The sequence below is a fragment of the Emys orbicularis genome, chromosome 3 (genome assembly GCF_028017835.1).
Source record: "Emys orbicularis isolate rEmyOrb1 chromosome 3, rEmyOrb1.hap1, whole genome shotgun sequence".
NCBI lineage: Eukaryota > Metazoa > Chordata > Testudines > Emydidae > Emys > Emys orbicularis.
This window is the reverse complement of record NC_088685.1, coordinates 209,521,381-209,534,631: the sequence shown is the minus strand read 5'-3', so window position 1 is coordinate 209,534,631 and position 13,251 is coordinate 209,521,381. Positions and strand designations below refer to the sequence as shown.

Here is a 13,251-nt window from a genome sequence, read left to right as displayed (position 1 = left end):
CGCTTCCATTTGGCCAAGTAAGTGGCCCGTGTAGAGGGTTTCCTACTGCCCAACAGAACCTGCTGCACGGGATGTGAGCATCGTAGCTCCGCCCGAGTCAGCCATGCAGCATCCATGCTGTAAGGTGCAGCGATTGCAGGTCGGGGTGACAGAGCCGGCCGTGGTCCTGAGAGATCAAGTCCGGGCACAAAGGAAGCGTGATCAGAGTCTGTACTGATAGTAGTTGGCTCCTGGAACTATCTACAACAAAACTAATGAGTAAAGCTAGGGAGAGTGGAGGACAGCTATGCCGCGCTCCACAGTTCCAACGACCGTCACGGGCGGTAAGAAGGAACTGAGGGGGCGCTGGGTCGGCTGGGGTATATATCCAGCGCCATGAAGGCGCCACTCCAGGGGGCTCCCCAGCCGATCCACCTGGTGTTGCTAGGGTAGAAAATTCTCCGACGATCATGCACGCGGCGCGCGCACACCTAATTGGAATCGATATGAGCAAGCACTCGAAGAAGAACTATTTGCTTACACAATCAGACAAAAATGTCTCAGCACACGATTACTGAAAAATTGTTTGCTTTCTTATTTTTAACCTATAACTATAAAATAAATCAATTGGACTATAAATATTGTACTTGCATTTCAGTGTATAATATATAGAGCAGTATAAACAAGTTACTGTCTGTATGAAATTTTAGTTTGTACTGACTTTTTCTGTAGCCTGTTGTAAAACTAGGCAAATATATAGATGAGTTGATGTACCCCCTGGAACACCTCTGTGTACCCCCAGGGGTACAAATACCCCAGTTGAGAACCACTTATCTGGACTAAATACTTTTAGTCATTTTTAAAATAAAATTGCTAGCTGTTCAGCAATTTAAAATTACCCCTTCCTGCACCAAAGACTCATCACTTCCTAACATACATGCCAGACAAGTACTCACTTCAAAAAAGTCAAAGGCTAATTCCAAGTTATCTGGTTCCATTGCCTGTATACTGTATTCTGTCCATCGATCAGGCTGCAAACCATAACCACATTCTGGTTGAGAGTGCCGAGATCTGTATTCAGTATCACTTATTAAGGAGATCTCCAGAGTGTTTGATATTTTCTGAGTAACAGTTTTATCTTGGTGGTCATCATCGTGCTCTTCCTCCAAGCCTTCTAGAGTCAGCTTCACCCTATGCACCAAAAAGAAAAACAAATCAGATGCTAGAAAATTAGTGAAGCATCTTCAGTGACAGCAACAACTCAAAAGCCTACAAAATACTAGGTCAGCAGATCTAGTAGAATTCTGCCCCACAAAAACTTTATATGCCACTGTATTACCTATATTTCCCTAAACATCATGATGACCCAGATCTCAAGGCAACATTAGTGGGATAATACTTCCCTACTCCTCCCATCCTGGAGCCATTACTCTCTAGTTATACTTTCCAAAACACCTCTATAGATTTAGATTTTAACCTCATAGCTTATGCTCTTGCACATCACAAAAGCTCAAGACACTGCGTAAGATTTTCTAAAATGCCTATGTGACTTAGGAGAATTGGAGTTGTCTACATGAGTTAGCGTGCAGCAAGCCACAGTGTGACTCTATAGTGTGCTAGTTTGCCACACTCTAACACGCCAAGTGGACCTGCTACTGTGCACTAAAAGCTTTGCAGTCCCAAAGAAGAGGATGTCAAAGCACACTATAGAACTTTTAGTGTAGCAGGGTCCACATGGCGAGCTAGCACATAGCAAATAGTATGCTGTAGACTCTCACTCTGGCTTGCTGCATGCTAATTCACCATGCAGACAATCCCTAAGGGTATGTCTATGCTACAAACTAGGGGTGTGGTCTGCAGCTCATGTACACCTACCCACACCCTCTTTCATCTGAGCTAGCATGCTAAAAACAGCATAACCACAGCAGCCTAGGCATTGGCAGCACAGGCTAGCTGCTGAGTACATATTGTAACGTTCTGTACCTCAAAATGGCACCCTGGAATCCCCATAATCACCACTGTACAAAACATATAATCATGTCACAAAGTATGCCTTGTGAGGTATCATTTGAGAAGTCATGATCTGATGAATATTACCACCCTGTTGGATTGTGTGAATCTGAAGTTATGCAGTATTGCTATGTGTGTGTTACTGAAATATGTTGTGAAGTTGGGAGACGCCTACAGCCAGCCTTTCCGTGGCAACCTAGTAAAATATATTTACATCAGGACCAGCCAGACATTTGCTGATGGCCCACTGAGAAGACTCCACTCTCCCAGAGATGCCTCTAGAGAGGACACATACAGAATTGGGGCTGCCTAATCCCCCATCACAGCAAGGATCTTTCTAGAAACTGGAAGAAAGTAGAGAAAAGGGACAGTGACATCACTTGGCCTCTCTCCTCCATCTCAACACCTCAAAGATTGTCCGGAAGACAAAGACTTTGAACTGGGGAGATTGGTCCCAGGCTGGGAAGGAAGTCCAGCCTATGTATTGGAACTGTAAGCTGCCTGTAACATCTATTAGGGTGAGAAAAGCTGTTTGATTCAAACCTTACTTAGTCTGTAGAATTTAGACAGAGTTTATTTTTATTTCTTATGTAGCCAACTTTAAGTGATTATAAGTAGCAGGCATAGAGCTCAATCTATCTTTCTGTTGTTAATAAACCTGTTTTATATTTTACCTAAAACAGTGTGGTTTAGGTTGAAATGCTTAAAGAATCTTAGCTCAAGCTAACAAGGACTATTGCATGTCTACCACCCTTGTTGGAATGGAGAACTAATTAATGAGCTTGCACTGTCCAAGAGAGTCTTTAGCAGTGTAAGACTGTATTTGCTGGTGCCTCTCTCTGTATGATTCATGAATGACTGGGAAAGCCTTCATGCAATTTAGCTGTGTGTGGGACTCCACATGCCGATGGCTGAGCAATCACAGCACCTGGAAGGGTTCACTGCTCGTCACTGGCTGGCATTGCATCGTAAGAGACAACCCAGGCTGGAGAGTTAAGGGGGCACAACAGTCCCACAGTTTCAGGTTGTACCCTGGGGATCCCATCACACAACCATGGGGTTCAGGCAGGTTTGTATTTGGGATGGCTAGACTGTACCCACCACTGCAACTACGCTGCTATTTTTAGCATGCTAGTTCAGGTGAGAGCTAGCGCGAGTACATGTACGCAAGCTTGGAATCACACCCCTCACTCGCAGTGTACATGCAGCCTGAGTTGCATAGACTTTCAGAGAAACTTAGCCTCTAGTGACTACATTCCATTTTTCAAAAATGATTAATTTTGACTTATAAGTGCACAAGTTACTTTTGAAAAAATAGTTACTGGATGTTTTGAAAAGTTTTCCCATTGTTTAAAAGATAGTAATCATTACTGACTAATTATACGGGTGCCAGAGTGAACAGATGGCCTCCTTCAGGAGATAATTACCAACAACCTAAAGGGTCACCCGAAGGCAACTGAAGACTAGGGTAATTGTCACCATCAGCCCCTCAGCCTTGAGCATCTGACAACTGATGTATGAATATGCATACACAAACACACAAGTTCCTTAATATTTCTAAAGTCAAGTAATACAAGTAGGTATATCCTGTGCTATTGATAAACCACAAAGATAAATGCAAAGAAAAAGAGTAAACCTCACATTATTTTTAAATAAACACAAAATTTAATTGAATGTAGTGCTTATGAAGAGTCCCAGACTGAAAATAGTAAGTGGTCCTGCATGGAATATGGAGAATTCTCCCTGGCTTCCAATGTGCCCTATCCTAGCATACAAAGTTGCATCCAGCAAACATTATTTCATGAAACAGGTTTTATGCCTCTTTGCTTCCTATCAAAGGAAGCATATATAACCAGGTTCCAATCCCTGTCTCAGTCCTTTACAAAAGAAAGCAAAGTAAACGAAGAGCTATTTTTCTCAGTGGTTACAAAAAAGGAGGTCCACACAACACTAAAAGCAGCAAACAAATCCCACTGAGAGAATGCTGCTAGTATAGTGCCTCTACATCAAATCTATCTTCAATACCACAGAATGAAAAATCTCAACAGTCCAGAGACGGAAACTAACCCTCCACTACAGGACCCTGGACAGTGGAAATGGCAGCCACAATCACCTTAATTGTGCTGTTCTGACTATCCAACGGATTTCAGACCATCCATCCTTTCATGTACCAGAACTCTACCGGTCCTTGGTGCATTATACACCTCTTCTGATATTTAGATCACTTAACATATGCAATTTCTGGTTCTAAAAAGAAAGTTTTTGAGTGTGGAACTCTTCTATCAAAGGTGTCTCAATGCACCCATGTCACTAAAAACAGCATTTAGCCATCCAGATCTAATTGAAGATTACCACCAGACCTATCAGGCCCAGAAAACCCTGAGGACATCTACTATGGCTGTATGCAAAAATCCTGTGAAGCTTTACTTTCCTTGGCACCTTACGATCCAGTGAGGGTGCCTCCTGAGAAAATTAGTCTAGGTATGAGTCATGAGACCAAGCTTTTGCAAAATGATCGAACTGTTACATGCAGACTTACCTCCTTTGTCTGACCTGGCACTGCCCAAAATTCCCAATTTTGGTAGGGATATCGAGCTGAGACATCTTTATTAGAGTTCTTATGAATCCCAATCTTCTGGGGGGTGGGGAGGGAATAATGTCTATTCAATCTGCCATGCACATCAGGACTTTGGTGACATGAATAGTCCTAGGCAGCAGAAGAGCCAACGTACCACAGGGAAAGAGGTTCAAAGCCTCTTCCTGCACTCCTGAATTGCTAACAACAAGCCAGCAAGGAGGTCCTTGAAGTAACCAGCAAGAGGGCAGTGCACGGATTCTCAGGAAAACTAGGGTCAGGTTTCAAGAATTACCTTATCTCTCTTGCATGCCTTGCCAACAGTGTGCCCCAAGAAACACTGTAAGGTGCTACAGTATTGGGACAGAGCAAGGGCATATTAGGTGCAATTGTTCTCAGTAAGGCAATTACCTCTCCAGTCTCATGACAAGGTTGAGCACCGGGATGGGAGGGAAGGTGGTATCCCTACCATCTTAGCCAGGCGTTCATTATGACAAGGCTCTCACATTATGGTCCATGATCTGCAGAGCACTTGCTGGTGGTATGTGAAAAGCTAGCTGATCACATGATGTGGGCTCAGTATCTCACTTCCAGCAGCTAAAGCACATGGATAGTTAAAAATACACATATTTTAATATTTTTTCCATGTAAACAAGTATAACCCAATCCTCTAACCAATTGAAAATTGGAAGGCAGGTGATCAGCATGATTGAGAAATGGGAGGAAAAATGACACCAGATATGCTATTTTAAAAGCTGGAGAATCGCTGCACTATCAAAAGCTGTATAAAATATTTGACAGCTAATGGCGCTTAACACGATCAGACTTTAGCACTGCATGTATATAACTTGAGAGATGAGTCACATCTAATCACATAGTTTATACTTTCTTTTTCTAGGGCTGAGGGAAATTAAGACAAAGGGATATGTGTGTGTGTGTACCTACTGTGAAAAGCAGTCTGTTTACTTCCTGATATATGATGCTATAATACCTGCTACAGTAAAAGCTGTTTTATCTAGCATGTTGGTGGAAAGGGGGGTGCTGGTAAGTGAAAAATACTGGTTAACTAAGAGGGAAGGAGTTTGGGTGCGGGGCTGGGGTGCAGGCGGGGGCTTGGGGCAGCAGGTTGGGGCACCTCCAGAAGTAGCCGGGATAGGTTGCCGCTTGTTGGGAGCCACCCGAGATGAGTATCCTCCAGATCCAGTGCCCTGCACCCACGCCCCATGCCAACCGGATTATAAACTGGAATTTCAATGAAGATCAGAAATGCTGGTTTATAGAGCTTTCCAGTTGGTGAAGTGCTGGATAAATCTACTGTATACGGATTTTTTTTGTAGTTTGAGAAAAGGGACCTATTAAAATAACTTCTTATCAAAATATAAAGACTGAAAATGGGCTAATACTGAAGTAGTTCTTTCATCTGAATGTACTGCTTCATTCTTTCATAAATATTAAATATTTAATGAAGAATCTCAAGAAATATAGCTCTGAACAAAAACAGGACTACAGTAAAAATCAACTGAAGTAAAGATTGTAACAGCTATTAATTTTTTCCACATTTATCTAAAACATCAGAATTGAGTATTAAAAATACCAAATTAATTATTTGTGTCATTTGACAGCACATGCAAGGATACATAAATATCGCATGTATGACAGTATCCCCACCCCCCCCAAGTAGCTGTAAAATAGGCGGGATGCTAACCATACATTGTGGCCTCTTAACATTTTTCTTCTTTGAACAATAAAGTTAGCAATGGGAGAAGCCGGAGGAAAGCAGCACCACTGATTTAATGTTATCAACAGATGTTAACTTGTGATAGAACTTAACATTACAAAAATTGCAACTTACGATGATCTTACCTAAACCTAGATTTTTTAAATTTGTTCTTGGATATTGAGACAGGCGGTTTTTCAGAATAATGTAGACGTAATCTTATTTCAGTCTGACAGGACAGCCACCCAGAATCCAGAGTTTCAACACCATCTGGCAAAGTAAACATGATGAAAAGTAGTAACAGTTATATACAGCCTAAGAGATTTTCAAAAAAGAAACATACACATCAATACAATTAAAAACAGAATATCGGTATAACTTTGAAATAATGCGATTTCACATAACTAGTTTCTTTGGCACAGTCTACCATACCTTGTAACCAATGTTCCCTGTAATTTTTTCCACCCATGTGTGGAATAAATACATGAGTGTGAGCTGGCTAGAGGTAGAGAAGAATCCTCAGCTTCTCACAATGAGGAAAGTAGTGCTACAAGTGGGGCTGCCAGGAGGAGGCGCAAGGTACCAGCTATCAGATGAGGTACTGAAATTGCCTCTGCAGCTCTGAAGCTGCTGAGAAGCAATAGATTAGTGTGGCAGTGAAGAGAAGTGACAACTTTGGGGACAGGAGTAAGAGAGGTAGCTTGGGGGGACAGCATAAAGCAAAGACAGGAGAAAACAGAAGTTAGGAATTTAGTGGAAGGGACAGAACTGATGTGTAATGTGTGACAGTAGTGTCAAACTGGGATAATTTTGTAGGTGTTAGAGGGTTGAGCAATGAGTGAATGGTGAAGTGGCTGTGAGGTGTGTGAAAAAACAGTTGTAAAGTGAGGGAGAACTTGGTATGAAGCCTGCAAGTGTGGGAACATACATATGAGAGCAATTGGGGAGGTAGTGTATTAATGGCTCTTGGTCTGATTATTTAGGCAGACTGTCCATGTTTATTCTAAGGCTGGACTAAGAATTTTGCTTAAACTGGAAAGGCTTAACGGGTATGTTCAATTTAACATTACAAATTTTGAGAGTTAACAGAGCAGTAGAGAGCAGTGCAGGATCCATCCTTTAACACAGAGATGGCGAGCACACAGTAAACATGGGCAATTGAAAAATGCCACAAACCCACGATGCGCTGTGATCCACTCTGCCAACGTACAAGTGCTAGCGGCAGAAGGTGGTGAGGAGGACTGTGGGATGACTACCCATAATGCACTGCTCTCACTTTTGACGCTACAGCCCCAAGTGTGGATGCGCTCTGGTGACAGAGAGAGTGTATTATAGTGCTTTCTGATAGTCAATATAACTTTTGTCAACATAACTCTGGAGTGTAGACAAGACCTAAAAGATATTACCAAACCTAACCGCTGAGACACAGCAGCAGAAAGGGGGAGGATCTGGGGAGGATGAAGATCATGGCCAAAACATGATGCCACAGCATCCTGCGATCAGTGGAATATCTCCCTGGCACAAGGCTGGTGCTCTTCCCCCTGAAAAGGGCATCACCAGTCGGAAGCAGGACCTCAGGCATTGGCAAATGTTTTGTTTAACATGTATAATTTCATTATATTTTTCATCGCTAACACTTGACTTCTTAAAATTCATACATGCTGGTAAGGATTTTAAAGTAATTAATACATCTTACTTACTATGGATTCCAAACTGTCCATCATCAACAGTGATGTCATTTTCTATAATTGAAGGGAGGGGAAACGGAAGGAAACTAGTTAGCATTCTTACCTTACACAGAGTCAAATGTTAAAATTAAACTATTGCATTTAAAATTTAGAAGGAAAAACGTAGACAAAGAATAAGCATATTTATTGCAAAATTCTATTAAATGCATTCTAAAAGTTTGGTTTTCTTGCAGATTACACTATATTGCTAGTGTTCTGCATCACTAGCATTCAAGATCCGTTTAGTATTATATATGTTGACAATGTTTAAGAAATGTTTCTTGAAAGCATACAAGCTTTTTTCTACAAAAAGCTTCTAAATCAAGTTAGTCACAATTAAAATGCTTATTCTGTGCATCTGATTGAATATCTTGTTCCAGGGAAATGGGTCTAAGTGTTTCTTCACTTTTACCCTACTCAAAAAGGTTATAAAAGCAGGAAACTCAGGAAGTATGCAAACTCGCCAGCATAACCATAACCATTCAGAGCTATAAAAAAAAACACCCCTAAAATAATCAACTTTTGTTTCTCAAAATTTGAAAACCAAAATTTGACTTCATAATATTTTTCCAATAATGCCATTCGCCTTTTGTAAAAAGCACCACAATTCTGCCCTCAATCTTTAATAGTCATTAAACAACAACGTTTTGTGGTGTAATGACAAGTTTTCTATCAGCATTAACAGGCTGACATTTTTGTGACAAAGGAGACGTTTTATTTTTTCTATGAACTTGCGAAGTTTTCACACAGCTCTAGATCGCCAATATCCAGGTTTTACTAGATCAAGAAAGTACTTTTTCTTTAAAAAGACTGTTTATAAACAAACAGAGCTGCTATATTAAATAAATAGATCCCTGGGAAGTTCATTTAACATATTAAAAAGAAGTAAGTTCTTATCTCATTATATTTATTTGTACTTTAGCTTTCCTAGTTAATAGATTATACATTTTAAATAATCACCCCAGAACTCACAGGACCAGTGTATTTTTTTCAATGACTACAGGGTTAAAAAGAATAAAGTTGAATATTACTTAAAAATTCAAAACTAGTCAGAGTAAGGTAAACAAATGTATTAGAGACAAAGTTCAGAGGGTGGAATATAGACCAGAATATTAATTGCTGACCAATATACAGAAAAATACAAATTTGCTGCAGGAACAGAAATCCTTAACTGCTCTAATTCACAAACTAACTAGTAAGCAACAGTAATCCCTTATGGTACACATGATTAGTCCTAACAAATATTTAAATAGAAGATTCTAACTAAAGGGTACACTCTCTCCAGGAGCCAGAAGGTATTTAATCTATGTAGAATGAACTAATACAGGTTTAGGAAACACTGTCCTTCTGATATATTAGAGAAAAATATATGTAGAAAAGTGCCATCCTATGGCTGATAAAGAGATCTGAACTACACTCAATGAATGAGTTCAATCACTTTTTAAAAAGAAAGTTTGGATTTCAGAAAACTCTTAGGAACTTAATCAAGTTTGTATCATATGTCCCTACAACAAAGGGGGATTTCTGGTATTTACAGTTAGAAAAAAGCTCCATCACCTTGAATTATGTTACTATTGTTGTTAGTAATATTTACTTAAAATGCCCACTTACTGGGATTAAAGTCCTCTTAAAGTTTACTACTTAAACTTCATATGAACAAGGACAAGGGTATGTTCACATCCTCCCCTTCTCCACACTTCTTTTAAAAATGTAAGTATGGATCCTCAGTCTCAAAGAGTGACAAACATCAAAAAGTTATGCTAACTCCAATTTAAATAGAAATAGGCAAAAGACAACATTTAGGAAACAACTTCAAATCCATTGCTTTTTAAAGCAGTTGCTCAGAGTTTAAGATTTGACAATTTTAAGGTTTTGAGAATGAGGTCCATGATGTATAAAGAATTTTTTTTTACCTGCAATACAGTACTAAATTTAAATATTTTAAAGCTATAAATTGTTGTCAATCCCACTAAACCAATGTGCAGCATATTAGTAATCTTATGCATATGCCTCAAACAGATGCAACTGATGCCCATACCTAAAGGGGTTATTGATCGTGGATGTAGATGAGTCTCCCACTTGTGAACTATGACTTGGCAAGGACCATCGATAGTCTGTAATTTAAAAGTTAAATGTCTGCAATAATCTCTTACGTTATATCTGATATTCTACCCACAATGCCACTTTGGGTGCTTGTGATCTCAATTTATATGCTAAAGAATAAGAAAAGATGCTAAAGAATAAGAAAAGATAAGGCTTGCTTCTTACAACAGACTGCTGATGATACAATTTGATGAGTCAGGTCACACTATGACAAACTGACAAATTCAGACTGGGAGCAGAGAAGTTGGATGGAATTATTAAATCCTCAGCATTTATAGCTACTTTATTGGAAAGTTATGCTTTCCAACAAGAAAATAATTCTCACTGAACTCAGGTTTTTGTTTTAATTTGTGGTACTGTAATAGTTATTCAGATAATTAATGCTATCTATATTACTTAAAATGTATTCCTTCAGGTAGGGTTCTAACTCATCTAAACACAAGGGGGGTTTTGGGGTTTTTTGTTTGTTTGTTTGTTTGTTTTTGCAGTTGAAAGTTTGAAAAAATATCTATTTTATTTGGTGAGGAACTCAGACTGACACAAAAGTGTTTTGACTGTGGCAGAGAGTCTGCTCTTCCGCATTACCTCATTAAAATTCAAATAGAAGATCTGAATTTGGTTCACTGCCACAAAAAGGAATATAAAAATTTACAATGCTTAAAGGGCATAGCAAAAGCATGAAGAAAGTGTTCACAATGCTCAAAGAGAGGCAGAGAGGTGCATCATTTTAGTTGAACCATATATCTATGTTAAATATTTTACATATAGACTATTCCTGGGCAAAGGGGAGTGTATTCATAGAAGAATCCACAGAATAGGGATGAAGATGCCAGGACAGAAGACTAAGAAATCCCACAACAAAAATATGCTTCTAACTTTATACACAACAAGCTATCAGTGAAGTCCTTTGTAGTTAGTTTTGATTGGACCAAGATTAAATTTGTGGGTCTCCCCCCAAATTTTGCCAATTGTAGGGGGCAATATTTGGTTTTAGTGAATCTGGTAGAAAGCCAATTAGATATTGAGAACAATGATTGTTTCTCTGTTTGCGAGGATCAACAGAACTTTAAAAATGCTTTCTAAATTAGAGCTTATAGTGAATCATTTGGCTGGCTGCAGAAGCAGGAACTGAGACTTTGTTGGGCCCAAGTCTCTGGATAATCTGTACTGATTGGACCTCTTAATGGACTAAATGTTATTTTTCTGCCTTTTTCTCTTAAATTATCTACTTACCCTATCAATACATGGTTACCATTTTCTACAGAAAGTGCTGTTAGCTATCTGCAGGGTTCACCATCCTGGTATTTTTGGCTAAGAAGCCACTCTAGATTTTATCAAGTCTACATTGTCCCTTCTCTTACAAAGCATCACAAGCTCCAACACCAGTTTTGTCTCAGCAGAGTTTAAAAAAAAAAAAAAAGACAAACATTAAATTTGTTTCGGATTAACAGAAACAACTTAATTTTCTGATAAAAAATGGACAATTCAGTCAAGCTTAAAATCCAATAGTAATAATCAAAGTGTCTGAACACTGTGAATGTTTATGGCTCAGTATCATTTTTTTAGCACCAGCTGGGACTTCCTGATATTATGTCAAGGATATGCCATCTATTAAGGTTTTTTAATTAGGTGACCCCAAAAGCCAAAGATTTAAAAGCATTCAGTAAATTTTGGCTTGATCTCTGTATCACTGCTAAAAACAAATTCAAAGTTCCCATTTAGCTCAAAGCTGCATATACCCCACCCAAAGCCACTTCATGCAAAATACATATCCAAAGTTATCTAGCACTTGATGCTTTAAAAGGCAGAATACATCTAGTTATAACACAAGATTAATATTACATCATTAATCTCTCTTTTGGTAATGTTATGCTAATTAACAGTACAAAGAGAGAGAGAGAGAGAGAGAGAGAGAGAGAGAGATCATAATTGCAAGGATAAAAGAGATGGAAAGGGAAAACAGAACTGTCTAAAATATGAGTAAGTTGAAAAGAATGTGAAGTCAAGTTTCTTCCCTGTTTTCTTATAACAGACCCACATGCTTTTGGCTGACACACACTCTCTGGATTCCCATAATGAAAACTTTGTCTGCCAGCAGAGAGGCAGGTGCCCACAGCTGCTCCGATCAAGTAGGCTAGTGACCTCTCCAAAAGCTAAAACAAACAATGATAGCAGGGTATGAACAAACGAAGTCAGTCTCTGCCCTGAAGAACTCACCAATGGAATCTGTGCAAGTGTCATGCCAGGTGCCTAAATGGGCATTGCACATGCACACCATAAGTCCAAGATTCTCAAAATGGAACCTATGTGCCACATAAAAGCTGGGTAAGAGCACACGGCAGCTGAATGCCTTAGAAAACTAAAGCATGACTTAACGTTGCACTTTTGACAATGGATGTCTATCTACCTAGGTTTTTATACCACACTGATAGACAATATTGAGCACATCAACCAGCACTGGCACAGAATCTGAAAGCTCAAAGGGTAGCTGACTTCACAAGACACAAAGACTCGAGAACGCACATTTAATTTACCTAACATAGAAAACACTAGGATAACTAGTTTTCAGTTACTGCTTGAAAATGTTTCAGGCAATGATTTAACACACAAATTGCTGCTGTAGCACAGTAAAGTGGAGAACCCCTTCGTTGCTAGCAGTTAGGCAGAAACTAGAAGTTGCTAGCCTGCTACTGACTGACAGCCAAAGGATTTTGCTAGGGTACTCTAATAGTAAACACAGAGTATGAACCCAAGATTCATCTTTGGAGTGTTCATTACTAGAAAATTTTAAGAAAATACAAAGCTCTGTTAAAATCCCCATGAATATATCAAATGGTATTCTGCCAATATTTAAAAGTGGCTGAAGAGTGATGTCAAGTTTTCAAAGCTTTGCTACATCCACTGGTGGCTTAGTCACTGCATATTTCCTTGAAGGAAATTCTCTAAATGTGCAAGCTTATTTACTGGAAGGGAACAAATTAAATAAAGGCCAAGAGTTTATGTATTTTATTTATTCTGTATTCACCATAATGAGCTTTTTAAAACATACTTAATAGTATAGTATATTTAATTTATCTATGTATAATATACATGCATGACTTATGTTCCAAACAGGATTGTTCCTCCCCCCCCCCATAACA

The 13,251-nt window shown here is 39.1% G+C and overlaps 1 protein-coding gene across 1 annotated transcript in view; it reads right to left on the bottom strand.

Annotated features, from left to right (window-relative positions):
- GPCPD1 (glycerophosphocholine phosphodiesterase 1) overlaps nt 1–13,251 on the bottom strand; it is a 75,280-nt gene that overhangs the window by 37,851 nt on the left and 24,178 nt on the right. Inside the window, exons 5-8 of the mRNA XM_065401576.1 lie at nt 10,047–10,122; nt 7,982–8,023; nt 6,428–6,551; nt 936–1,170 (exon numbers count right to left, since the gene is read on the bottom strand). Of these exons, the coding sequence (XP_065257648.1) occupies nt 936–1,170; nt 6,428–6,551; nt 7,982–8,023; nt 10,047–10,122 (477 nt within the window). The remainder of the gene's footprint in view (nt 1–935; nt 1,171–6,427; nt 6,552–7,981; nt 8,024–10,046; nt 10,123–13,251) is intronic.